This window comes from Numenius arquata, chromosome 9 (assembly GCF_964106895.1).
Source record: "Numenius arquata chromosome 9, bNumArq3.hap1.1, whole genome shotgun sequence".
In the NCBI taxonomy this organism is placed as follows: domain Eukaryota; kingdom Metazoa; phylum Chordata; class Aves; order Charadriiformes; family Scolopacidae; genus Numenius; species Numenius arquata.
This window is the reverse complement of record NC_133584.1, coordinates 30,588,925-30,614,053: the sequence shown is the minus strand read 5'-3', so window position 1 is coordinate 30,614,053 and position 25,129 is coordinate 30,588,925. Positions and strand designations below refer to the sequence as shown.

General features: G+C 39.6%; 1 protein-coding gene across 1 annotated transcript in view; it reads left to right on the top strand.

Annotated features, from left to right (window-relative positions):
- COL19A1 (collagen type XIX alpha 1 chain) overlaps nucleotides 1-17,252 on the top strand; it is a 210,647-nt gene extending 193,395 nt beyond the window's left edge. The window contains exons 44-50 of the mRNA XM_074153019.1: nucleotides 220-255; nucleotides 410-454; nucleotides 6,072-6,242; nucleotides 7,154-7,220; nucleotides 9,160-9,315; nucleotides 15,597-15,674; nucleotides 15,881-17,252. Coding sequence (XP_074009120.1) covers nucleotides 220-255; nucleotides 410-454; nucleotides 6,072-6,242; nucleotides 7,154-7,220; nucleotides 9,160-9,315; nucleotides 15,597-15,674; nucleotides 15,881-16,017 — 690 coding nt within the window. The 3' untranslated portion in view covers nucleotides 16,018-17,252. The remainder of the gene's footprint in view (nucleotides 1-219; nucleotides 256-409; nucleotides 455-6,071; nucleotides 6,243-7,153; nucleotides 7,221-9,159; nucleotides 9,316-15,596; nucleotides 15,675-15,880) is intronic.
- Nucleotides 17,253-25,129: the final 7,877 nt, after the last annotated feature.

The window sequence follows — 25,129 nt, the reverse complement described above, 5'->3', positions numbered from 1 at the left end:
TAGGTTAATGGTTGGACTTGATGATATTAAAGGTCTTTTCCAACCAAAACAATTCTATGATTCCATATGTATTTCAATAATTTAACCACACAAGCTACTGCCTCCACAACTTCAGAACATGTACTGATACCAGCATGAAACTTTTGATCTTTATTCTTTATATTCTTAAAAACTTCTACATAACCATAATTCTTTAAAAGATGTTTGTTTTTCTTGTAGGGAGTCAATGGAAAAGATGGATTGCCAGGTCCTCCGGTAGGAAAACATACTTTTGCATACTAGTTTATTTTATTCTTCACATATTCAATAGCTGTTCATTCTAGGTAGTTGCTTTCAGTTCTGCTAACAGATGAATATACAACAAAGCCTTTAAGTGATGTGTTTATCCTTTTTCAAAAAAATTTTTCAGGGTGCTGTGGGGAGACCAGGAGACCGAGGGCCCAAAGGAGAACGTGTAAGTCCTTTGTTTTAATAACTTTTTTCCTTTTACTGAGCATCTAGGCACCTCATTAGTGCACACTTTACAGGCAAACCCAAGAAATTAATTTTCTTTGAACTTCAAGCATTAAACTAAAAGGTTTAGTCCTAGACACCACTTGAAGAAATTAGAGTTGAATTGGTTTCTGCATTTACAGGAAAAATGCATTTTACAGACTTTCTAACACAGTTGGCCCAGACAGTGTAAATTGATCAATAGAATGAAAATTAGAAAGTAGCTAATCTCATTGTGATGCTATCACACTTTGCAAGAGCTATAAAGTTTTCCTGGGAGCTTCGTATGTCACAAACACAAATCATGTTTTATGTTAAACAAGCTTGTTACACTTAGGCAGCAGGAATGCCAGTGCAATACCTTACTGCTTGCGAAACCATTTAGACAGCTCTGTTCATGGTAGTGAATGAGATCATGGTGGGCAGGAGTCATCACAGGAAGTGAGAGGTGATTGTTATTTTGCTAGAGCAAAGAAAATCCTAGCGCATGCCCTGCTTCTCTTATAACTTTATTAAAGCCCTGATGTCCTAATATGATTGATGCCATATTTATTTGATAAATAAGAAAAGCACCTCCCTATATAATCTGGAAAAAGATATGCTACTTTATGACACTGAGAAGACGTGAGGTTTTCACCATTATTATAATAATTGTCCTTTACAGGAATTAATGGTTTGCAATGTTCTGCTCCTGCCTTTTCAGGGCACAAATGAAATGTAAGAACCTTCTTATTGTACCACCTACTGTGTACTGTTATGTTGCTCAGCCTTGACCTTCTTAGTGACAACGTATTTGAATGCTCTGTAAATATTACTGTACACATACAGAGAAAGAGGCTGGACCTGTAAGTGCATGACCTTGAATCACCGATCCCATCTAAAGCTACGTCCTTGAAAGAGTTTACCAGGGTTTGGCAACACTCTTTGCAACTGGCCAGACCATGCAGCACCGGAGAACTTGAGTAGTCCTGAACTACACGTTATGCTGAGGAGCTAGGATTCATTTACAGGGACTAATCTGTCCCTTTTAGCAGGGAAGAAAACACTGAAAAAGTCTGTGAGAGACAGGGAACCTTAGGTCTCTTCAGCAGAGTGAAATTTGGGAGGCTTTAGGGTGAAAGAAGAGATTGTATTCATTGTCATCTCATTGGTGACATACATACACACATGTATATGTAGCCATAGATGTAAATATGGATATATGCTTTGTCTCTGAGAGGTCACAGATGCCTGAATCTGCTCTCACTTCTGGAATCACTGGCAAACATGTCATGATCTAGCTCTCTCTGTACGGAGTTTAAAAAAAAAAAAAAAGTATAAATACATACATTTAAAGAACTATGTAGATACATGTTAAAAAATAAACCAATTTCCAAAAGTATTTTTGTCTCAAGTGATAATCAAAGTCTCTCACAACCATTCAAAACAGGAAAGTTATAAATATGCCCAATGCAGTATCTGAATACAGTTTTCAGAAAGCTGTCAGTTCCTTACAATTGTGCAGGAAAAGAAAAGGTTTGTTGATAACAAGGGGGGATCTGCCTAAAAAATAACTATGAAATACATAGCAGAAGTACGCGTCTAGGATAAGAGATCAGTGGGGAATTTGAAGTTGGTTTTGTGGGGTTTTTTTCTCTAGATCAGGTATTACAGCCCTGCATCTGTGAGAGAGATTGCGATGATTACTGAAAATAACACAAGCTTTTCGTGCAGCCATTATTATTAATACTATACAACATGCTCCTTCAGTTTGAGACCAGCTGTTGCAGGTATAGAAAAGAGAAGCATCAAAATTGGGGAGAGGATGACAAAACCCTTGAGATTTTCGTGTCTAATATAAATACATCCTTGTAAAATCCATTTTTAAGAAGGAAGAGGTCACCTGAGCTGAAATAAACTTACACATCCTTTGAGTAGTTAAACACTACTGTTACTAGTGTATAAATTGAGTGACAAACTAGTTGAAAACATATGGTTTATACCAATCAGAAATACTCTTTTCAAGTCATTCCAACAACAGATTAAAGTACTAGTGGCTGGCTCATTTATTGCTTTATTTGCGAACCTTGATCACAGACCGGGACCACTAGAGCATGTAGAAACCCAGGCAAAACAATTTCTCTTTCTGCACATAATTTAGTACAAGATTAAAAGCAAAACAGGAGAACACTAGAAAGGCAGAGGACTGAATAATATCAGCAGAGCAGGCAGAGATCACAAAACATAAATGTCCTAATCTGGTTTTTGTACAATTCATAGTGAAGAAGAGTTTAAAGAGGAATCTGGAGGAAGATGTGACATATTTTTATGAATTTTTACAAGGCACTTCTTCCAAACACAAAGAAAACACTGGAGGCAGTGTTTTCTTACTCTGTGTTTTCTTGTTTTACTTACTCTGCAGGGTTATAAACCTGAGAAATTATGTATGTATATTTGTGCCTTAACTGTGTTTTTAATGAAAGTTTCTTGTAAGTACAGTAATCTTCAGACAGCTTTTTTTATATATGTGGGTGCATGCATATGTGTGTGGTCTCATTTGAAAGCACCGTCAGACAAAATGGTATGTTCAGTGGCTCCCTGTACCAGACTTGAATCTCCAAAAAAGTGAGTGAACTAAAAATTATATTAAAAGCTATACCTCTTTCAAGTTTGGCAATAACATATGGTAGAACAGTTGTTCTTCACTTTTATAATGTTTCAGGTTGCTATGAGTGAAGTTGGAGATGGAGGTTGCAAAGAGCCTCTTCCCTACAGACTACAAAAGTTCTGCTTCTCAGTCGGAATCCTTCCTCTGCCCTGAATTTCTCGAGGTGTTGTAATACACATCCTGATACAATAGCTGTATTCAGGACAGAGCACTTTTTCCTGTAAATCTTAAAATTTATAGAAACCTGAAAATGTACACCTCTTCTGTCAGAACATTGATCTTCCAGTTCCCCCAGTGCACCTACAGTCCCTTTCCTGCTCACATCGACTGTTGAAAGTTTGAGAGTCTTTGACAAGAGTTACAGGTGTCTTTTGGGTATCTCAGCATATCTTGTGGTTTTTTTTTCTACTGAATAGCTAAACTAGCTGTGTATTTGTTGGGAATCATTCATATGCTGCATATTTAGAGCTTTGCCCAGAAACTAAAATGGGAAATTGGGCATCTGCAGTGTTGGGAGGATAGGTCTTTTAAGAGAAACACAATAAATGTAATCACACTCGGGTTATTTCCACGTGACACTGACTTCCCTGATTATGTGATCATGTTAGCAGTTTGATGGGTTGTATTGGGTTTACATGGCAAGACGTTGATAACAGGAGGGCTGCAGAGGTGGCCTCTGTGAGAAGATACCAGGAGTTAGTTGCCTCCATGTCGCACAGAGCCAATTCCAGCCGGCTCCAAGACGGAGCTGCTGCTGGCCAAAGATGAGCCCATGAGTGACATTGGTACTGCTTGTGGGATAGAAAGGGTAAAAACTGCTGCACATCAGCTGGGGGAGAGGAGTGAAAATGTGAAAGAAGCAACAGACAGCAAGGTTGGTGAAGAAGGAGGGGGAGGAGGTGCTCCAGGGGCCAGAGCAGAGATTTTCCTCCAGCCTGTGGAGAAGATCATGGTGAAGCAGGCTGTCCCCCTGCAGCCCATGGAGGTTAATGGTGGAGCAAATATCCATCCTGCAGCTCATGGAGGACCCCATGCTGGACCAGGTGGATGTGCCCTGAAAGAAACTGCAGCCCATAGAGAGCCCACCCTGCAGAAGGCTCCTGGCAGGAGCTGCAGCCCATGGAGAGGAGCCCATGGAGAAGCAGGTTTTCAGGCAGGAACTGTGTCCCATGGGGGACCCAGATTGGAGCAGTCCATTCCTGAAGAACTGCGGCCCGTGGGAAGAACCCACGCTGGAGCAGTTCATGAAGGACTGTATCTCATGGGAAGGACCCCATGCTGGAGCAGGAGAAGAATGTGAGAAGGAAGGAGCAGCAGAGACAGAGTGTTAAGGACTGACTGCAACCCCCTTTCCTCACCCCCCTGCACTGCCTGGGGACAGGAGTTAGAAGAGAGAGGATTAAAGTTGATCCTGGGAAGAAAAGGAGTGGGTTGAGGGGAAGGTCTCACTATCCTGGTCTGTTATTAATTCACAATAAATTAAATTAATCTTCCCCAAGTTCAGTCTGTTTTCCCCTGATGGTAGTGCATGAGTGATCTCCCTGTCCTTATCTTGACTCACACGCTTTTCACCTCATTTTCTGCCTCTGTCTTGTTGAGGGGGGGGAGCGAGAGAGCACCTGGGTGGGTGCCTGACAGGCAGCCAAGGTCAACCCACCACAGAGGTTAAAATTATAGGTGTGAGATGATGAGGTTTCATATTTTGACACTTAGGGTTTTTTTCTTACGGTATACTTTCAGAGTTCAGAGCCTCTATACTTCTACTGAGAGCAATTTAAGCTCCAATTGGGAATGCATTATGATTTAAGCTAATGCAGTAAAACATTACAAGTTACAGTGGTCTTTGTAGTGAAGCTTAATTGTAGTGAGTAATAAGCTCTAACTCACTGGAAATCATACAGATGGGAGGAGAGCTAGGTGATAAGTATGTTATACAGCCTCCTATATGCATTCTTACCTTTCTTTCTTTTTTCAGTCTTTACATGTCATGTAAATATGACTTAAGAATATAACTACACTTTTATTGGTTTATCAGTCAATGATGTTTCAGACCTGAATACAGTTTACCAGCACTTGCTGTAGATTAAGAATGTAATTAATTCCATTCATTCACCCCTCGTAAATGTAGATTCTGGATTTATCTGGCAATGATGTAGTCAATTCTTGGTGCTGTTTGCTGCTTATGGTGGAGCCTAATATTAGCAGTGATTCAGCGAGGGCAGACAGTGACCCTTTAGAGCTGCCAGCAGTACATCGACAATCTGAACGTGGAAGTTGCAGCACTCTGCTCCGCAGCTGTCATTCAGTGAACTAATAGCTAATACATTAATACATTAAGTCATTCTAAAAGATTTAGATGCTCACAAATAAAACAAATTTAAATGCCATCTAAGCCCATGATGGAAGCTGTTGCTGGTCAGAGCACTGATCTTTAAATTATGTGGTTTGCAAGGAGTTCACTCATTATAAACAGATTTGTGTACTACTTGTTTCTTTGTTTAACCAAAATTTTGTGTACATGCAGAAATACAATATTAAGCTTCTAGGGAAAGTTACAGAAAAAAAAAAAAAGCCTGATGCCTTGTGCCTGGAGGAATTTGAGCACCTAGATTCTACCTATGCCATATTTAACACTTCTAGATCCTTGTATAAGGGCTATAATCTTTCTGCACCCAAGTTCTGTCCTTGAAAAGTAGGTTACAGAGTCAAGCTATTTTTTTTGTCATTGACTTCAACATTAAAAGTGCTGGAAAACAAAACCTTACTTGCTGTTTTCAGAGACAAGGGTTATCCTGTAAAATCAGCTTCCCAGCATTACTCATAAAATCTATTTCTGAACAGGGAAGAAGTTTCTTTTTAGCATTTTTGGGTGACTTTTCCTAGTTTGTCCCACTGTGTGTAATGGTTTCCTTTCTGATTTTATTTTCTACAGGGAGATCAGGGTATTCCAGGGGACAAAGGTCCACAAGGCGAACGAGGGAAACCTGGCCCATCAGGAGAAAAGGGGGATGTGGGTCCTGTTGGGCCACCAGGAGACAGAGGCTATCCAGGATCACCAGGTCATCAGGGTCCCCCAGGTTCACCAGGACTCCCAGGATTTCTGGTAAGAAAGTACAAGTTTTCCTTGGTTGCTTGTGAAGTCAGAAGATATGAAGGTAGCGTGTGCTGAGCAGTGGAAAATCAGCTGAGCAATACCACAGTATCAGAAAAACTAAGATAACAGTTAATTTCAGTGTTCAGTTAGCAGAGGTGGAAAAAATATACCCAGGTGATTAAGTAGTTACTTTTTCTTGTTTTTAAACATGTGCTATGGATAAACTTTAGTTATTTTTCTTCTGAAAAATCTATATGGCAACTCCATACTGTTGATTTTCAAGTTTTTCATAAACTTAGGAGCTAAAGTGTAAATGTTTGCAAATGAGAAAGAAATCAATGAAAGAGAAACCGCATTTAAAAGACAAATTGAATGCTTCCTTTCAGTTGTACGTACCTTGGTTTGCCTCCACATGTGCACACACACATACATGTTGTGGGTTCTTTTTAATTACTAAGAAGCCCTCAATCAGGTGGGGTAAAGCTCTGAAAACCTTTTCAAGTGAAGTTATCGGTCCTGTGATGCAGTTAGTTGGCTGCATCAAAACAGTCCCATCAAAACAGGGGTGAGAAGTTGGGAAATGCTGTGCAAAAAGTAGGTAAAGCACAGTGGTGTCATTGGACATCCTTATTGTCTTGTCCAAATTGATTTCAAAACACATCACTTGCTGATCATCCTGATAGCTGGAAGTGCCTCTTCCACTCTATGCTATTAGTGGTCTTTACAATATTGTAATGTATTTGCAATAAAGTGGCCTTTGCAGTTAATTGAATAACACAAATATGTTAACATAATTTATTTTTTCAGGAAAGATTTACACACTTAATGCTAAATTTCAGTTTGTTTTTTGTTTTTTAGCACATAAAGTATCCTCTGTGTGGTTTCTTCTGATACATAACACCTTTTTGTTTCCTCATCAGGCTGATCCAGTTTCACTTGAAGAAATAAAAAAATACATCAAGCAAGAGGTTCTTAAGGTTTTTGAAGGTAAGAAAATGAAGTATTATTCAACTAAACATAAATCTTAAATTCTATTCTAAATGTTTTAGATCCCTATAGCCTTCATATACATTTCTTTATGTGTCATGTAACTTACATTGGACTTAGTTGTTTAGTAGCTGTGTTTTACTGTTGTTTAAGTCTACTTAACTTTATGTTCAAACAATTATAAAGTAAATATCTGTTGAATAGAGTATTTCATAGAATCATAGAATCACAGAATCATAGAATGGTTAGAGTTGGAAGGGACCTTAAAGATCAAGATAAGATTTCCTTATTTAAAAGATTAGCATTAAAAGGTAGTTTGCTCCAAATCATAATAGCAAACATATCTATGTATCCTTGTAGATACATGTCTATCTGCAATAATATTTGATATATATAAGTACCCACAGTATATGCAGTAAGACACTGAGGATTTATTAAAGCAGAGACAATAGAAATATCTAATTATTTTGGCTGCTTAGCAGATGACTATCTAAACGAGAGAAAGGCTTGACAGCTTTCAGTTGTGCAGGTCTGAACTGCTGTGCATTTTCAGCAAACAACCCCACTGAGCTCCAAAGCTCTTTTGCAGACCACCAACTTCTGGCACAGTTTTAGGCAGTACCACGTTCAGCCAAGGCCTTTGTACTATGTAAGCTTTCTCAGGGATGTCCTTACTTTGAAAAGGAAATATTTTTCTTCCCAGCATTTTCTTAGTCAGGGCTGAAAAGCTGTGACTCAGGTAGGTGTCTTAAGCTTCTGCTAGAACATCTTTAACAATAGCTTCTTTTATGCCTCCCATATGCTTAGCTATTTTGTCATTAATATTTGTGGATACAAAACCTTTTAACTTTTAGGGATAAAAGAAACCATATAAAGTTTGAGACTTTAAACTATTCCGGCATTTTTTCACTTTATAATAAGGCTATCATTTTGCATATTTTCACATTTCCCCAGACTCCTACCCCTTAGGACTCCAACCTAGTATGTATTTCAGGAGCAGTTTGTTGGCTGAAGTTACCTCCTTTTCCTATTCACATGAAATGGTAACAAGCGTTTAGTCTATTCCAGAAAAGAAAGTATATAAAAGGTGTCCTGCTTACAGGGAATATTGGTTTTTGTATTTATAGCTATTCCATTTTCTATACCTCACTAGTGTTCCCGCGAATCTTCTATTTTTGGCTTTGTTTCACTTTGCTTATTTTCTATCACCTTGCTTATTTTTTGTTTGATGCCCACTCTTCTCACTGCTCTACTTTTTTTCTTAAATCTTAAAACTCTACCACAGTAAATACCAGCTAAGTTGTGGAATGCTTAGTTAAGTTTTTTTTAATCCAATATAAAGGAGACAAGATACAAGGTTAGTACCTGTTTTGTCTTCCTCTAAGGAACACTGAAATGTTACCAAGTGCACTTTATTCCACTAGTATCAACAGTTCATGCTGAAATTCTGCAATTAATGTTTTCTGAGCACTTATAGGTTTTTTCACGCTGTTTCCAGCGTTTCAGCACATTTCAGGAATGGTTTGCAGCATTTAAGCTCTACTTTGCAACTTAATATATGTTACAAACATATTAGGTAGCCCTTCATAGGGGTGTTAAGTACTAATTATTCTGTGTTCGTCTGTTTTAAGTACTTCCATGAACAGGAGTCAGGAGTCATTAGAAATACTGAAACACTTTAGTAAAAAGAGGGTTGTAATAGAAGCTCTAGTACAAATTAATTCAGGTTATTTCAAAGGGTAAAGACTTAGACATGAGTCTGAGTTGGAACTAAAGACTTCAGTACTTAACGGGAGCATTAAATGCCTTGACATTTAGAAGAATTAAACACCTTACTTTCAGAAACTTACTTTAGCTGGGGCTTTGGGATTTACTTATTTTCCTGTACTTTGCTAGCAGATTTCTTACCCACTTTTTCTTGTGCCCTTTGGTAATGAAGAAAGGATGGCTCAGTTTGTATCCCAGCTGAAGCTGCCTGCTGCGATGCTTGCCTCCCAAGCACATGGAAAACCAGGGCCCCCAGGAAAAGATGGGCTACCAGGGCCACCAGGAAAGGATGGTTTGCCAGGGCCACCAGGAGAACGTGGAATTCAAGGTAGGAATTCCAAAAAATGTTCCCATGAGTTGTATCTTGAAATATTTATACACTTGCTAATGATTATTAAATAAGCAAGGATTATCTATCTAGCTTCCTAATGGTTAACTTTTAAAACTGTACTTATGTTTTTCCAGACTAGACCTAAATATTAACCCATAGTAGATGTGTGGACTTTACTGATTAAAAACTCCTAATCGGTGCATTTTATTCTAATAAATGATAAAGTTAATTACTGACAGATACCTAAAGCTGACAGATATATAGACTACTGTAGCGGTTATTTTTTTCCCCAAAATACTTTAACAAGGAAGAAAACCTATGCCAGCACTCTAATGTAACTATTTAGATCCTGTTCCATATTGAGAGACCGTCTTATTTAAGTAACAAAATTTGATCTCCAAGTCTGAGTGCTCTCAGCTCTGATCCTAAGACCACACAAGGGAGGAAAAACTGAAGGCAAATATTGTTCTTTAAGAAGCAGTGAAAATTGAAATATTACTGCTGAATCCTTCTTACAGTGAAGTGATCTATTTTCACAAATCAGTTTCAAAGTAATCAGCTTTTCACTATGACCCAAATGGTAATTCGTACATTGCAATGCATTCAGACAGTATAGGACTCTCATTCCACTGCAAAATTAGCTTCCAGGGATCCAGGCTCATTGTAGCTGGGCTCTACTGTAGAGTCAGCCTGTCAGAGATCAAAAGGAGGAGGAGAACAGAATAAAAGCAAAAAAGAATTTATCAATGAATAATATTTTGTGGGTAATATGTAATTTGCGGTTTATCTGTAGGTAGTTCTTTATTATCTTTTGTTAGTTTGGTCTGCTCTGGAGTCAGAGCAAGTCAGACTGGAATGAAGAACATGAGAGCAAAGCTGAAGATGTGTGCATCCTAAAGCTATCAGAAGAATAAAGACTTACTAACACTGATAAGCGCAAACCCCTGACAGAAGCTTGAAAAATGTGATGAGCTCAGGATGAGAAGAACAAGAATAAAGGATCAAGGAAAACAATAAATGGCTTAGAATCTTACAACACTGACTTCATCATTACCTAAATATTCAGATCACTGTAAACAATCAACTTCAATGATGATGTATGTGGTGGTTAGTCTCAGATGCTTCTGGATGTGGAACGTTGTACTAGGCTTCATTTCCAGCTAGCGAGCATCCAGAGTAAAGATGATAGATATGTTTGGGAAAAAAAAGCCTCTTTTTCATGCCTTATGCTAAAGTAAAAGTAGTGCCCCGTGTACACAGGATTTCCATTTATTTTACCAATATGCTCAATACTTTTTTTGACTAGTAAAACTTAAGCTGTGAGAAGCATTTACTTCTCTGATACATCAAAACATATATAAAATTATATCTCCAAGGAAAGAAAACAAAAAATTTGTCTTGCCTCCTTTTTACACGCTGAGTACCATGAGAGAAGCACACTTACAAATACTGTCTATGCCTTTCCCAGTTGTACCTGCGCATGTTTTTATACCAACAGTAAAAAGAAATTCAAATCTCAGAGCAGATGGAAAAGTATCCTTCCATATTCCAGCTTATTTTCAGCCATAAAAGCCGTAGTGGACAAGACCTCTTGGAGAAGCATGTCACATGCATGTGTGGCTGAGACCATCAAGGTAGCATGCTGTGTGCACTTCTCCCCGAGCCATAATACACATTTGGTATTGACTGCCAGATATTCCTTATTATATTTCTTGCTTGGTTGTAGCCCAGATTGCTAGCTCCAGGGTTTTGATCAGGTTTTGTTGTGAGCAGTAATACACATCTGGGCTGGCAGAGCGAGTCAGTCACTTGTCCTGTTCAGCCAGTGAAAAGAAGCAGATATTTTGGAGAGCAGTTAACAGGACCTCTACAAGCATCTCCAGAGCAGTTTGAGATGCTGCAAGCTGAGCAGAGAGTCTGCCAGAGCCAGCCAGCAGGAAGGGCAGGTGTCACCGTGTGTCCAAGGAGGTACTTAACTTGCAGCTTTGCAGGGGTCCCTCCATACACCTCAAGTGTAACGTCAGTTCCCTTGGGAACTGGCCTGGCCTGGCCAGATTCCACCAGAGCATCCTTCTGCACAGGAAACCGATAGGTAGGGGTTTGTCCCAGAAGCAGAAAACATAGATGCTGTCTTGGAAGTCTAGATGTGGTCTTCAAAAAGCATATTTAAGGAATTGCTAGACTCTTGGGAATAGAGTCATTAATTTCTAATGAAGTCCAGAATGTTACCTGATGGCCTTCAGCAAGGTTGTTCATACCCAGGTACTTCCCAGATACAAATAATTTTTATTTTATATGGTAGTCTTAGTATAAATATAGCATGCAAACAAAAAATTAACAGAGTTGCAACATTAATGATGAAATATGCAATTGGCATTTAAACAGACTTCATATAATAGTGATTGGAATTTTTATATATATATATATGTATTTCTTCATTTAAAAAATTAACTATGGCATATGCATCAGCAAGCTGATACTCTGAGGCAGTGTTACCAGCGAGGTGTACAGCATCTGCTTAAGGGGGAGCAGAGGAACTGTTTACTCTGTGTTTTAAAGGACGCTAATGTCTTGTACAGGAAGTTTATTTCAAGACTTTATAGACAAGCTATAACAATGTCGTCCATTTGCAGTCAGCCAGCTTGTCATGTGTTAGAGGATCTAGCTCAATTAACTCCGCTGACTTAACTGGATTATTAAAAATATAATAGAAAGTGAATTTGGGACATTTGAAAAAATTCACCTTGGGATATTATCCTTTATGTTAATATGAATATTCATTTTTTTCTCAACAGACAAAAGAAGGTTACATCTTAGTTAAACTTCACTCTTTTTATCAAATGAAGGAAACAGGAGTTTTTTATAGGTCCTCGTAACTCATGGTAGCCTGGAGGAATCAAACATCACAGCTCAGGGAAGAAAAATACCATGTGATGAATAGTCAAAATTCCTAATCTTTATTGCTGATCTCTGTTGTAAAATGCATATCTCTTACTATAATTATTAATTTGCATGGTGGAAGCATCTAGAAACCTTGGCTGACATCAGGAATCCATTGTAATGGATGTTGTCCAGACACAGTGACTCCTCAGAAATAGCTGCACTGGTTTCAAGCGTTACCTCCTGTAAACTGTTCTTTGCTCTTAGCACCCTTCCTGTTGCTTCGCAGTTGTTTGTTTTTATGAACACAGGATATTTACACAGTAAAACACAGTGGATACTTCGGTCTCATTGTTTCCTGTTGTGGTAATGTCTTTGCCTCATATTTGTGTTGAAGAACCTCAGATTTCTCTAGATACTTGACATGCTAGTTTCAGGTGCTTAATTATCCATGCAAATAGAAGAGAGTCTCTATGATATAGGTGGAATACCTTTTGGAGCTCTTTAAATGAGAGAACTTTTTCCCTCCAAGTTCATAGACATGAGCTTGTGTCATTTCCAAGTAGAGCTGAGGGAGTTGCGGCAGCGATGCTTCTGACCGTGATGTTTGTGGAGAACACCAAACCGAGAGCCGTATTTTAGCTATCACCACTCGTCTATGAGCAGAAGAAAGCTCATCTGTTTGAATACATACTTGCTGCATACTGCTAACACTTCGTACTACCCACTTTGGGTTCGTGTTTACATACCACAACCTTTAGATTGCAGAGTTACAACGAAACTTCTGGAACCCAAGTGAAAGGCTTTGCTAAAGCGTTCACCTTTTGAATAATCAGGTACCTCTTACTGGAATTGTAATTCTGCCAGTAAAAACAGACAGCATCTTATATGTGCCTTATGTTAAAAACAGTAAATCAAAATCTAATTAAAGTGTATGGTAACATTTTCCTTTTGACTGTGTATAAGTTTGTCACTTTGAGCTCAGAGAGAAGGTGATATTATCCTCTAGAAGTGTAATCATGGTCCTGCTTCTGAGCAAAATATACCTCATTAAAAATCAAATATTTTCCTGCTAGAATTACACGTTACATTTTTCTGATGGTTTACATATAGGCCCATTTGATAATATGCTTACACCTTGTTAAGTAAAGCCTTATTTTTAGGAAAGATATCTGGGTATTTTTGTGTTAAACTTCAGTGTCAACAGAACGTACCTGCCACTGTGTACAAATTACACCTTTCCATGTGTATGCAGATAAAGCCAGTAATGGTTTACACTACCCTGGGTCATACATTTGCATGGGCAGGTTGCTCTTCGTGCTATTGCGGGTTGTTTTTTCCTTATTGTCGTGGATACCTACAGTAATGGTTATCATGGAGCTTGTAAATGTGATATATCATAAATGTGATTTCTCTCTTTTCTCCGTTAACTGAAGAAATGCAAAACAAATTATAAGTGGCAGCACTACTTTGTAAAATTAAAATGAACTGCGTTTGTAGTGAGAAATGTACTGTAACTATCTATTGTAAATTAGGAAGCACAGATATATATATAATAAATAGGAAATGTAGTAGATCCCGTGGTTGTGTGATTGAGTGTCTCAAACAGTAGGAACTGCTATGCATTACACAAGATTTTCAGAGCCAACCAACCTGATGTAGTTATAAATATACCATGGTCATTAAAGAGCAAAATCAAGATTCATAATGGAATACAACCACCTGCATATTCCCTTTTCTGGATATAGCTTGTGTGCATATATGCCTTGTATAATTCTGCTTAACACAACTCAGTGACCAGAATGCATGATTAATATTGTTTCTGTGAGCTTTTAAACAGTTGATTTCCTTTTCTGAGGTTATGCATGTCACTCTGCATGCATTTTCTAATGGCTTTGCCTCGTTGGGGTGCTGAGAGAAGAGTAAGATGACTTGAGTAAGATGCTCTGTTTGGAAGTGTATAATGATTGCAACAGACTTTCTCCCAGGGTGTACAATGAGCTTGTGTTTAACAGAAAGCGTGAATGCTGTGTACCGTTCCTACTGCATTGTTCCTGTTGTAACAACCTGGAATTGGTACCCACAGCACTTACAATTGTCCTGTAAGGTACCAGTGTTGCCACAGACCACAGTACACTGACAAGACAACCTTTGCCATCCCTCCGTCAGTGCCCGTTAATCTTCATGAGACATAAGGTGGATTGATACCGCTATGCTGACTGTTCAGCCGTTGACTCTTCTCTTTTAATTCAGACTAAGTTGCAGCTCTTCACAAGAGGAAGTTTATTGAATGGCATATGTGACTGGAAATACATAGTCCCTGAAGCAGAGCAAATTTAATTCCAAATGTGATCAGAAGTTGGCAAATTAATCTTCAACATATGTCACCTTACGTGCCCATGGGGAGGAAAGAGGGTTTCCTTATCATCCCTTTTAAAGTAAGGGGTTGTGGCAGGTGTCATATTTGTTCCTTTAAAAATACCTTAATCCCCTGTCCTACATAGGTTACATGGTCTGAATAGAAAAGCTACGTTTTTAGATGGATTTTTAATTTGAAATGTTGAACAAAATGTTATACTGATGCCCATGAGTCCTCTGCTCTAAAACAACCAGAGTGTTTCCAACTAATTTTTTTTTTTTATTTTTACAAAGAGTTTAAGGAAAAAGAAACAGGTTGGGCATGAGTTGCAGCACCGAAGAAGACAGAAGCTATTTAGATAAATACAAAGCTATGGCCTGTGAAGAAAACTGACGCAAATATTCAAAGTATAATTAGTAATCACACCTTGTTAACAATATGCAGGTGCTTGGGTCAAAGTAGGCTTTGCATGCTAGAAGCCATAATCTGCCCAAGCTCTAAAGATGCCTCGTTCAATGTGAGAGCAGCTCTGTAATGCTGGAGCGGGAGTGGGCCTTCTCTCACATGTAGGGAAGCATACAAATTCCAGTTTACAGTCTAAAAAAAGTGCAGACATAAAGATTTATGTAGAGCGGAGAGGGTCAAGTCTCTCTCAGCTGGTGGGCTATCAGAGGAGAGGTGGTCAGACTCCAGATGGCCTTTGGGCTTGTGCTTTACGTTACTTCATCAAACAGGTAACACTGGAGCAGAATACACATTTGGTTCTTTATTAGAGGAACTTCAGGAAGGCAACTTAAAATCTTGGGGAAAGGTCCAGCTAGCAAACAGAGCAAGAGTCCTCCAGGAGAGGATGCAATGGTTACTGCTAGAAATCCTCGTATTTTCCAGAAGGAATACATAAGAATTGTCTCAGAAAAAGAAGTGAGCATGTGTATTCCCAATTACATCTGTCTTGATAATTCTGTGTCAACAAGCTATACGACAAATCGCTGTTCATAATAAGAGGACACTCTTATTTTCGTATCTTTATTCTGTGTAGGTTATAGAGGACAGAAAGGGGAAAGAGGTGAGCCTGGAATTGGACTGCCCGGTAACCCTGGACCACCTGGCCCTGCAGGTACAACTCTCCAGATTCCTTTCTGCTATTGTTATTGATGAACTAACAGGCCTTTCTCCTGGTTCTCATGAGCTTGGTCGTAGCCTGAGGTCAGACCCACCTGCCTTCTCGCGGAGGAGCTGGCACGCAGCTGACTCTCAGTGAGGGAAAGCAGGCATGGCATGGCTCTGTCAAGGACTCCGCTAATTCTAGCTTTGTTTTGCCAGCTGCTGGCCTGCCGGGCCCACCGGGGACACCAGGCTCACCCGGACCGCAGGGGCCACCTGGACCCAATGGAAGATGCAGTCCGGCAGATTGCTATTACTCTGTATCACAGACTGGGTCACGCACCAGCGGGAAATAAAAACCCTCTCCCGTAGACACTTGGGTTCACAGTCACTTTTCACTCCTCTCAATAAGTTAATTTAATCTTTTAAATACTTGGTGCAATTTTTTTCCCCCTCAACACTGCATGGCATATAGGTAATTTATAAGACAAGGAATTGAGCCTTTTTCTATGTTATTTGCAGTGTTGTAATTATGGAATGATGACATATATTTTCCAGAGTGCATTCCATGTGTTATGTTTCTTGTATTTATTTTGCTTAGAGGAGAAAATAGGCCCAAAATATTTTCATAAGCTTCTTTCTTCAAACAAAATTATTTTATTACAACTTGAGACTGTATGTATGCCTCTGTATGTAAGCTGGCTTTATTTTTCTTGCTGGTGGTGAAGTTTAAGAGGAGAAAATGCATTTCTGAAGTTTCAAAGCATCCCCGTTTGTGGCGAATGCAGGACCTGAGCTGGCGTGCTGGGAACTCTGCCTAGTCTAAACGTTCGTGTCCCTTGAGGAGGCTCCAACACATCCTTCTGAACCAGGCCTGTGTTGTGCCCCACGAGCGCTACCCACCATTTCAGTCACTTCCTAGATGCTGAAAAAGGAGAGGAAGATGTGTTCATGATCTCTGTAACCCCATCCAAAGTTTAGCTTCAGGCTGGCTGAAAACTCACCAGCTGCAGGCCCAAGAAGCGTCTCTTCTGACTGGATGTTGTCCCGGCTGAGGGCTTGCGTGTTCGTTTAGTCATGGTTACATGTACTCTAGATACTAAAATTTTAGGGGCTGGTGCTGGTGTTCCTAGCTGAGAACTGGCACATCTTCTAACTGCTACGTGGACTTAGTAATTGCTGCCTATCACCAAGCCACTCTGCCCTTATGTCTGCTTACAGCAGAGACCTCTTGCTTTCCAGCAGAGGTGGTAGGTACACAGTGAGACAGTCAAAGAAGGAACTTCGCAAGCCTCTAATCTTATGGATGGCACCATTTTCCTCTTCCTCTTGCAATAATCGTGTGCCAAAATAAACTTGATAGGAACATGGAAACAGTACTACACAAAACTCACAGGTCCTAATAACTGGTTACAAAAAAAACTGAGCTCAAGAGAAAATCAGGAAAAATATGAAACTGTCTTTGGAAAGGTCTGCTACAAAGTTCGTGATTGCAGTTTGCAGGCATTGAGTAAATCCTACAGGACCAGACATTGTCAATAAAGAAAAAACAGAACAAGGTTTAAAACCTATAGAACTCAAAGGGTTGAGCAAAAGAAAAGATGAAGAAAATCAGCTGTACAGAGGCTGATTCTGAAAAAGGGAGGAGAGTTGGTTGAAGTTTCAGTTCCGATTATTAGGAAACAGATGATCCTAGATTAGTTCTAAGGAATTTGTTACAATGCAACAAAAAGGTAAGGTGCTATTGAGACAACATGGACAGCTATAATAACCCACAACCTCAGAATTAACCCTTAGTGCAAAAGCACCAGCGAGAGCTCCTGCCCCACCATTAGGAAGCCAGTCGTTGTCTCCCGCTTCAAGCTGGTGAGTGGTTTTGGTGATCTCCATGCTCAGGCAGTACGGAACCACCGGGAAAGCATTCCGAGATTGGAAGTGCTGGGTTCCAGAGGAGCTGTTGCAAGACATTAATCTGTCTGATTTCTGGGTTTTGCTTAAAAACAGTAAGGAATGAATGGTGGGAGTCCTTTAAAAAAACAAAATACATTGGCATTTGTTCTGAATAGAATTCCTAGCACTTGTACCCAGCCAAGAGGTGACAGAGTTACCTGGGTAGCTGAGGAGCACAGGCAAGCCTTAGCCACGCTTCCTGAGAGACAACGCATACCCCAGGAGCAATCTCGGAGTGCCACTCAATGTGCTAATCAGCTAGGCGTTTTTAGGGAAGAAGGTGCTTGGCACAAGAGTGATGATTAAGTGAACACAGAGATCAAAGCCCGAGAGTAAATACTTAGGACGGGAGAGGGCAGCAAGGAGGACGATGGCAGAAACCTGTGGCATACCATGAAACCGGTCCCTGAAGGGAATCTGGGAGCTCTAATGTGCCCTGCGGCCAGGGACGCCCTGCGGGGGAGTCAGGGTGCTTCGCCTGTCCCTTGTGAGAATGGGTATGATGGGTCAAAGCCCCCGGGTGAACCACGGTCCTCACACCTCCTTTGCTGCTCATCCCCTGCTGTCCCTCGGAGGCAGTGACTGCCCCTTCTCTAGGCAAGCGCACCCTCCGCTCTGGGGATGGTGGGCACCCATCCTGTGGGAGTGAAGGTGCATTTGGAACGTGTGGTCCTGTCTGTGCTTAGCTCAAACCATACTGTTCCCATTCTACATCTCCGGTGCCCATGGAGCATATCTCCATTTGCTTTGCGGCGTTGGCTGCCTTTCCAGACCTGGTCCTCCACTGGGAGCTGGTGAGGCAGCTTGAAACTGAGTCCTTGGCTGTCGTGAGGCACCTGCTGCTCTGTCTGGGCCACCAGTCTGCCAGCCCAGCCAGCAAAGCAAGGGCCCTTCCACCAGTGTGTGCCCGGGCGTGGATGCACCGGTGGGGAATGGGCCCTGCAGGCTGTTCCCATTCGGTCCAATAAACTGCTGGTCAGGTACCTTGCATGAACATTTTGGGGTTTTTTTTTTCATTGATTTCTTTTTACTTCTTTAGTAATTCCAATATATGTAAAAAATCTAAATATTTTTTTACTTCCTAAGTTAATTTTAAACTTCATTTTCTGTGATAATACGGAAAAGGGTGCTGTCTTGTGAAGGGTATCTGTGCAACTGGGAGGTTTCCGAGCAGGCCCTGTCCTGTACATAGACTATCGTGCCAGGTTAGTGGTATATGTATATTTTGGGGCTTTTAGCTTGCTGAAACAGAGCATCTGTTATTTGCCAGATGAAATTGCTGTATGTTAATTTACTTGAATTTATCAGAAAGCAGAACACTTTTTTATATTTGAAAAAGTTTATTTTTTCATCTATGTTTCCTACAGATGCCTTTTCCTTTTTATAGGGTCAAATCTGAAGGTCTTTTAAAATGTATTTGAACACTTTGAATTGATTTGCAGCTAACTTTGGTAATTATCTTGTTGCATTATTTTATATTTTGCTAAAAGCCCGCTTTAATTTTCTCACATGAGAAAACGGGTATTTTGTTACATGGCTTATGTCGACACCATTTTTAAGATGCTGTGTTCTTCACGGGGGTGGAACAGACTTAGTCCCAGTTTAACTTTACTTCACACTGGGTTGCTCCTACTCTGGATTTTTCAGAATTGAAGGCAGAGTGTAGCTGGAAGCATGCTCTGCGAGGTTCTCTGGTTTGGCCCCTGAAATTTCTGTGCAGTTTCAGACTGATGTTGTCTCGGGTTTTGGGAAGGGGGCCAGGGAGGGCTGGAAGATACTGATCTGTTTTGCAGCTTGCTTTATCAATTTCCTGTCTGTTTTGAGCAGTCTGTGCTGCAGTCAGCATTGCAAGGAACTAAACACAGAGGATTATTTTTTCCAGTAGCGTAAGGTCTTTTTCTGATTTGGGAATGTTTATGTACAACAGGACTTTGAACTGAAATATCTTTGACAAAATTTTTTAAACCTTTCCTAAAAGCTCTCTAAGCTTTGTTCTAGTTCAAGGTCAGTCTATTATATTTTATGGCAAATTGCTTTATCACCTGCTAGGCATGGCTTGGGATTTTCTTCCCAAGTGATGTACAGAACTACTTAGTTTGCCTAAAGAAAGCAATAAGCTTGGCAAGAGGGGAACTTTTCTGAGGCTGCAGCATCCCTCCGTTGGTCCACACGGTGGAGTTCAAAACATCTTTTCAATACAGGCTGAACAGTTCAGAAACATCTTTTCAGTTCCAAACATCTTTTCAGTTCAGTGCCCAGGCTGGACTCGCTCAGCAGCGCAAGTGAACTGTGCCGGGTAGATTCACAGCACAAGAATTGGGGTTTCTGATTGTGTTCTTAAGCCTGACTTTTTTTTTTTTTTTTTTTCTTTCCTAAAATCCATTTAGTTTTGTGTGGTGGTATTTGCAGAAGTACTGCCTTTCCTGGATAATTGTTTTCAGGTGATATTGCTTAGATTTTGTTTGTCTTTTGTATATATACACTTGAGGGAAGAACATGCAGTAGTGGGACATCCCGCTTTCAGCCATCGTTTCTGTCCACTGCAATGATGTTTGTCTCTCGGGGAGCACAGAGTCTGCTACAGTTAATAAAAATTACAACCGCGTGCTTCGTGCGATTGAGTAACAGTGCAGCCTACTTAGTAATGGTTTAAGAACCAATATTTTTGTCTTAAACTGATACGGTTTCAACGCTAAAAGAGCACTGCGCTGTGGCAACAGGACCGATTGTATCGTCCATCCTCCCTTTACGTTTTATGATTGTGGATTATGACAGATGTTAGATATGCATAGCTTTGTTAAATAAGCATATTTTTTAAATTAATGGATAATCACATAAAATATATTGGCGCTGCTTCTTTTTCACAAGGGTGAAATACTGTTTTTTGTGTCAGTGTACACTCAATTTTTTTTCTTCTTTTTCCGTTATGTTTACATAGAAGTCTTGTAAAAACCCCACAGGCCAATCTAGCATTTTATAAACTCGTTTCTCCGAGTATCCTACATAAAGCCACTCCCTAACCCCGCCTTTTATCAATGCATTGGAACTGCTGCTCTAACATGACATGCTGGAACATGAGAAGTGTCTCAGGAATCAGAGCAGCGTTGGTTAGGGCAGGGGGGCGGGGAGTTGCCGTGTTTTCATTAGGTTCTGGGGGTACGGAGTTATAGAAGTTGTCCTTGAAATCTGTTCCGTCTACTACAACTAGATTGTACTGGGGGGGGGGGTTAAATAACCTGCACAGCTGTGGCTGGGTGTAGGCCACGGAGAACAAGTTTAGCCGTGACCTTGCCTTGGTTGGTGTTTAAGGGGAAAACTCAAGCTTCACGGTATCTTAAGGAAATGTGGTTTTCAAACATTAATTGCTAACAAACACCAGAGATTCTAGACCAAAATAAGTTTGTAGCGAACAAGAATGTAGTCTACATGTCTGTGAGCAGTTTTATCTCTGAGTCTGCTGTTCTACAAATACGAATGCATTTAATCATTTACTTAAGTTTCAATGTAAATATATTCTGTCTCCAGTCAATATATTTGAAGGATTTTCAATTGCATACCTTATTTTATTATTTTCTTTCATTTCTGAATGATGTGCAGCTGTCCCTGAACGAATCACAGTGTGTGCCGACTGGTTGCTTCTTTCTTTCATTATATTTTTGCTTTGCAACATTTAAGGTTCGGTTCAATGGAAATGTATCAAGTGGATAGAAAATTGCTTTTTACGTTATTATGTGGCCATTTACACGTGAAATAGGATTTCAGATTGAATGGAAATGTTTCACATACTTTATTTTTGTGGCTCTGTCAGAAATGACAACCTTTCCTTCCATGTCAAATCAGGAGAGGGAGGATGCAGTTGCCAGCAGGAGAAAGGAGAGGCACGAAGCCACCCCGGCAAGCACCGGGGAGCGTCCGGCACCGGGGCCACGAGCCTGGGCTGGCTGGATTCAGGGAGGGGGCTGCTTTTGACCATACCAAGGTCATGCTTGTGCTTCCTATGGCTTGGTGAAAGTTAGAGCTCCACAGTCTGGAGGCACAAACCAAGTGAAAAACCTTGGCCTTATATATATATATATAAAATTTATGGAAGTTAATACAATCTCTGAATCAGATGTAGATAACTTTTCTGTCTCCATATGAGATAATCACTTTTATTCAAGAAACTGATTTACTGAACCGTTTAACTTTAGGTAACTTTAGGGTTTTTTTCATTGTTCTCTTACTGCCTAACTCTCCCATAAGAAAAAAAGAGAACTCCTATGTCAATGGCATTTTAAAGGATGCTAGGTAATAATTTGACCACTAAGTTGATTTTCTTCAAATTTAATAGAGGCAAGCTTGCTTCCTATCTTTGTCTAAAGCTGCCACAGTTTACTAGTCCTGTTGAATGCATACACAGCAAGCGAAACAGAACAGTGAAACAGAAGCTTGAGGGGAGGGGATAGAACTGAAGCTGTAATAAATCAGATGGGAGTAACGTGCCCTACGAAATAAAGACATTTCTTCTTTACCTGTGATCCGTGAGCAGAGGAGATGCAGCAGCTGCATTTTAAGTGTAAAGGAAGGGGAAGCAAAATCTAGCCTAATCCTCCCCAGCCTTGCTTTCTCGCCTCATTTAGGAGCTCCAAATTGTGCTCTAGAGCTCCTTTGGCTAGAGAGAGACTGTGGCCTTTGTGAAATATTCGTAAGAGTTTTCTGGTAGCAGTTCACACTGGGTTGTTTGAACCCAGTGATGGCTGTGACAGAAAACTTAGATATAAACTCTCTCTATATATAAACTATAGATGCATAACATATATATAGATATATATGTAGTATTTGGCAGCGGTGTTACTAATACTTGTTAGTAGCCTAGTAGGGAAAGCACTGCATACCAGATTGGATTGTGAAGAACTGGTTATCATTTTAAGCATGGTTATTAAACATCTTTCTCTTGATTCCTGCCTGTGCTAAGTTAACCAAGGCAATAAAATACGTATTTATCACAGTGCAATTAAACTTCCAGAATTAAGAGTGATGACAAAGATATTGATGGGTAAAGGTGATTTTTCACTATTCTTTTGTTCAGAAAACCTCATAGCCTTTTATGATGTTGAACCACAAAGAGGTGAGAACAAAATTTACGTGGGACTGCCTTGAGATCCCAGGAGCACCTGGTTTGAATGGGCAGCTTGCTGTCAGTGGCTTCTGAAACCTCTCCAGCTCTTTGCTTTGTGCCTTCTAAATATATTTATTTAAACTAGCACTATTTTTTTTCTGTATCACCAGAATTGATACTTCTTTTAAATTCATAATTCTGTCTTTATTTTCCAAATCTTTATTTACTTGAATGTGCTGTTACTAAAAATTCAGTTCCTGGTATTTTTTGGTACCTGGTCTACCATTCTTCAGATTAATTTTTTCCACTCTCACACAACATTTGGAATTGGTAAATACTGAGATTAACCAACATGTCTCGTAATGACTTAAAATGGGCCTGAGGATTTATTCTTCAGTTCTGTATTTTAAGCTAAAACTCGCAAATCAGCTTAAAGGCAGAAAATCTGTCACAACCCTAAGATATCCACTTATACAGGTTCCACATTGAATTGACCCTCAGTGTTGAGTTTGTTTGTTTGTAACAATTCTTATTTGGTTTTTACATATGAATGTTTTCTCTCCTACTTGAGTTTCTTTCCATTGTGGAATTTTATGCATTTCTCAGACTATATTTTTTAAAGCACTTCACATTTATATTTAAATGTTGGGGGTTTTTTTTGCTTCTTTTGATTCATTATGTTTACGCATTACATATGGAAAATAATATTTTCATTCTGTTACCAGTTTTCTTTTATTTTTAACAGTTTTACACACTTTATAGTCAAAATAAATGTTTGCTGGTGAAACTACAGTTTGTCATTGCCACTAAGATTTTATTTGTCACACTATGTAAGGAGTGCTTTTGAGGACTATGCCCTAAATCAGTAAAAACTGACCTAATTCTAAAACTTTAGAGATAACCTTTATGTGTGAACAAGCTCATCACCTTGTGTGTAATTGTCTGGATTTGTTTCCTAAGAATGAAATTCTTTACAGTCATCTATTCTGATGACTTCCTATAGCACTAACGTAGGAGATGTTGGTTATGAGGGCGTTTGCCCAAACTGGAGGTGCGAGAAAACCATTCTGTCTCAAGCTTTGCCAAGAGGCTCTGGGAAGAATGACACATCTCTTTATGTCTATTTTCCTCTCCCATCTTTGCTCTGAAATCTCACCCAGTGCTGCTTCTATGGAACTAAACAGAGAGCAGCAGACACTTGCAGATAAACTTGTAAAGGTTCAACCTCTTTTATATTTTATCATTTAAAATATTGGGCTGTGCAAGGAACATAGAGATTACCAAAATTAATCCCATTTAACTCATTCTCAAAAGTCTCTAATAAATGTGCAAATATAGTTTCTTTTAGTAGGCAGCTTTATCAGACATTTTTTCTCCCAAGTGATCTCTAGGCATTTTCTTTCAACACGAGGTGCCTGAGAAGTGGCTCTCATAAGCAGCTACAGCATCAGGTTGGGTTTGGGGAAGGTTTATCTATTGTTTTTTTCAATAATTCCCTTTAGAGTAGACATTACACCACTACCTTTACTGTTGTCTTATACATTACATGCAAAATGCATAGTTCAAATGATCATGACTGTGGGGAGGTCGGACTAGCTGACCTTTGGAGGTCCCTTCTGGCCTGGACCAATCTATGAATCTATGAATCTATGTTATTTCTTTATATTTTCACACGGCATACAAGTTAACTATTTTGAACATAAAAAGACAATTAAGGGCTAGGAAAAAAAATCAATGCTTAAAGCAAGTGTACTAACATTTGTATTTGAACATTTGGATGACTAATACTGAAATGAAAGGAAACATCATAGGATGGTTTCATTGTTCTTCTTCGCGAGAATACACTTCAGAGAAGGAAAAGTCAAAACCACAAATAGTTTAATTTATACAGAGAGAAACAAAATATCCACATCGCACATTTTCATCTAAAAACTGAGTTTATCTAAAAAAGGCAACGTGGGATGCCTAATGGCCGTCTTCCAGCTGTTCTGTTTATTGGTATTGAATGTAGCCATACATATAAAAATATGTAGGGGGTTAAAACATTATTTATTTGGTTTTTTTGTACAACCGCAGATGTTACTTCAAAATCTGTAATCTCTACTATAAAACTTCTACATTTCTGGGACGTAAAATTCCCTTGACAGGGGCTGCTAGCCTTTTATTTTAATTTCACATAGAAGGAGGCAGGCTGAAATAGGCTTCATATAAAATGACGAATGCAACACAAATTGGAATGGAAAACGAAGAGATTCTTTCACATGGCTTATTCATGAGAACCCAGTGATCATACTCTTACAAAGATTAACATATAAAGGTTGTCAGGGGTGGCAGGTTTTCATAAGAACAGCCTCCCACCTGTATTTCTACAATTGAAATGAAGAGCTGGGGGAGGCTTAGCATGACTGGGCATGAAGTGA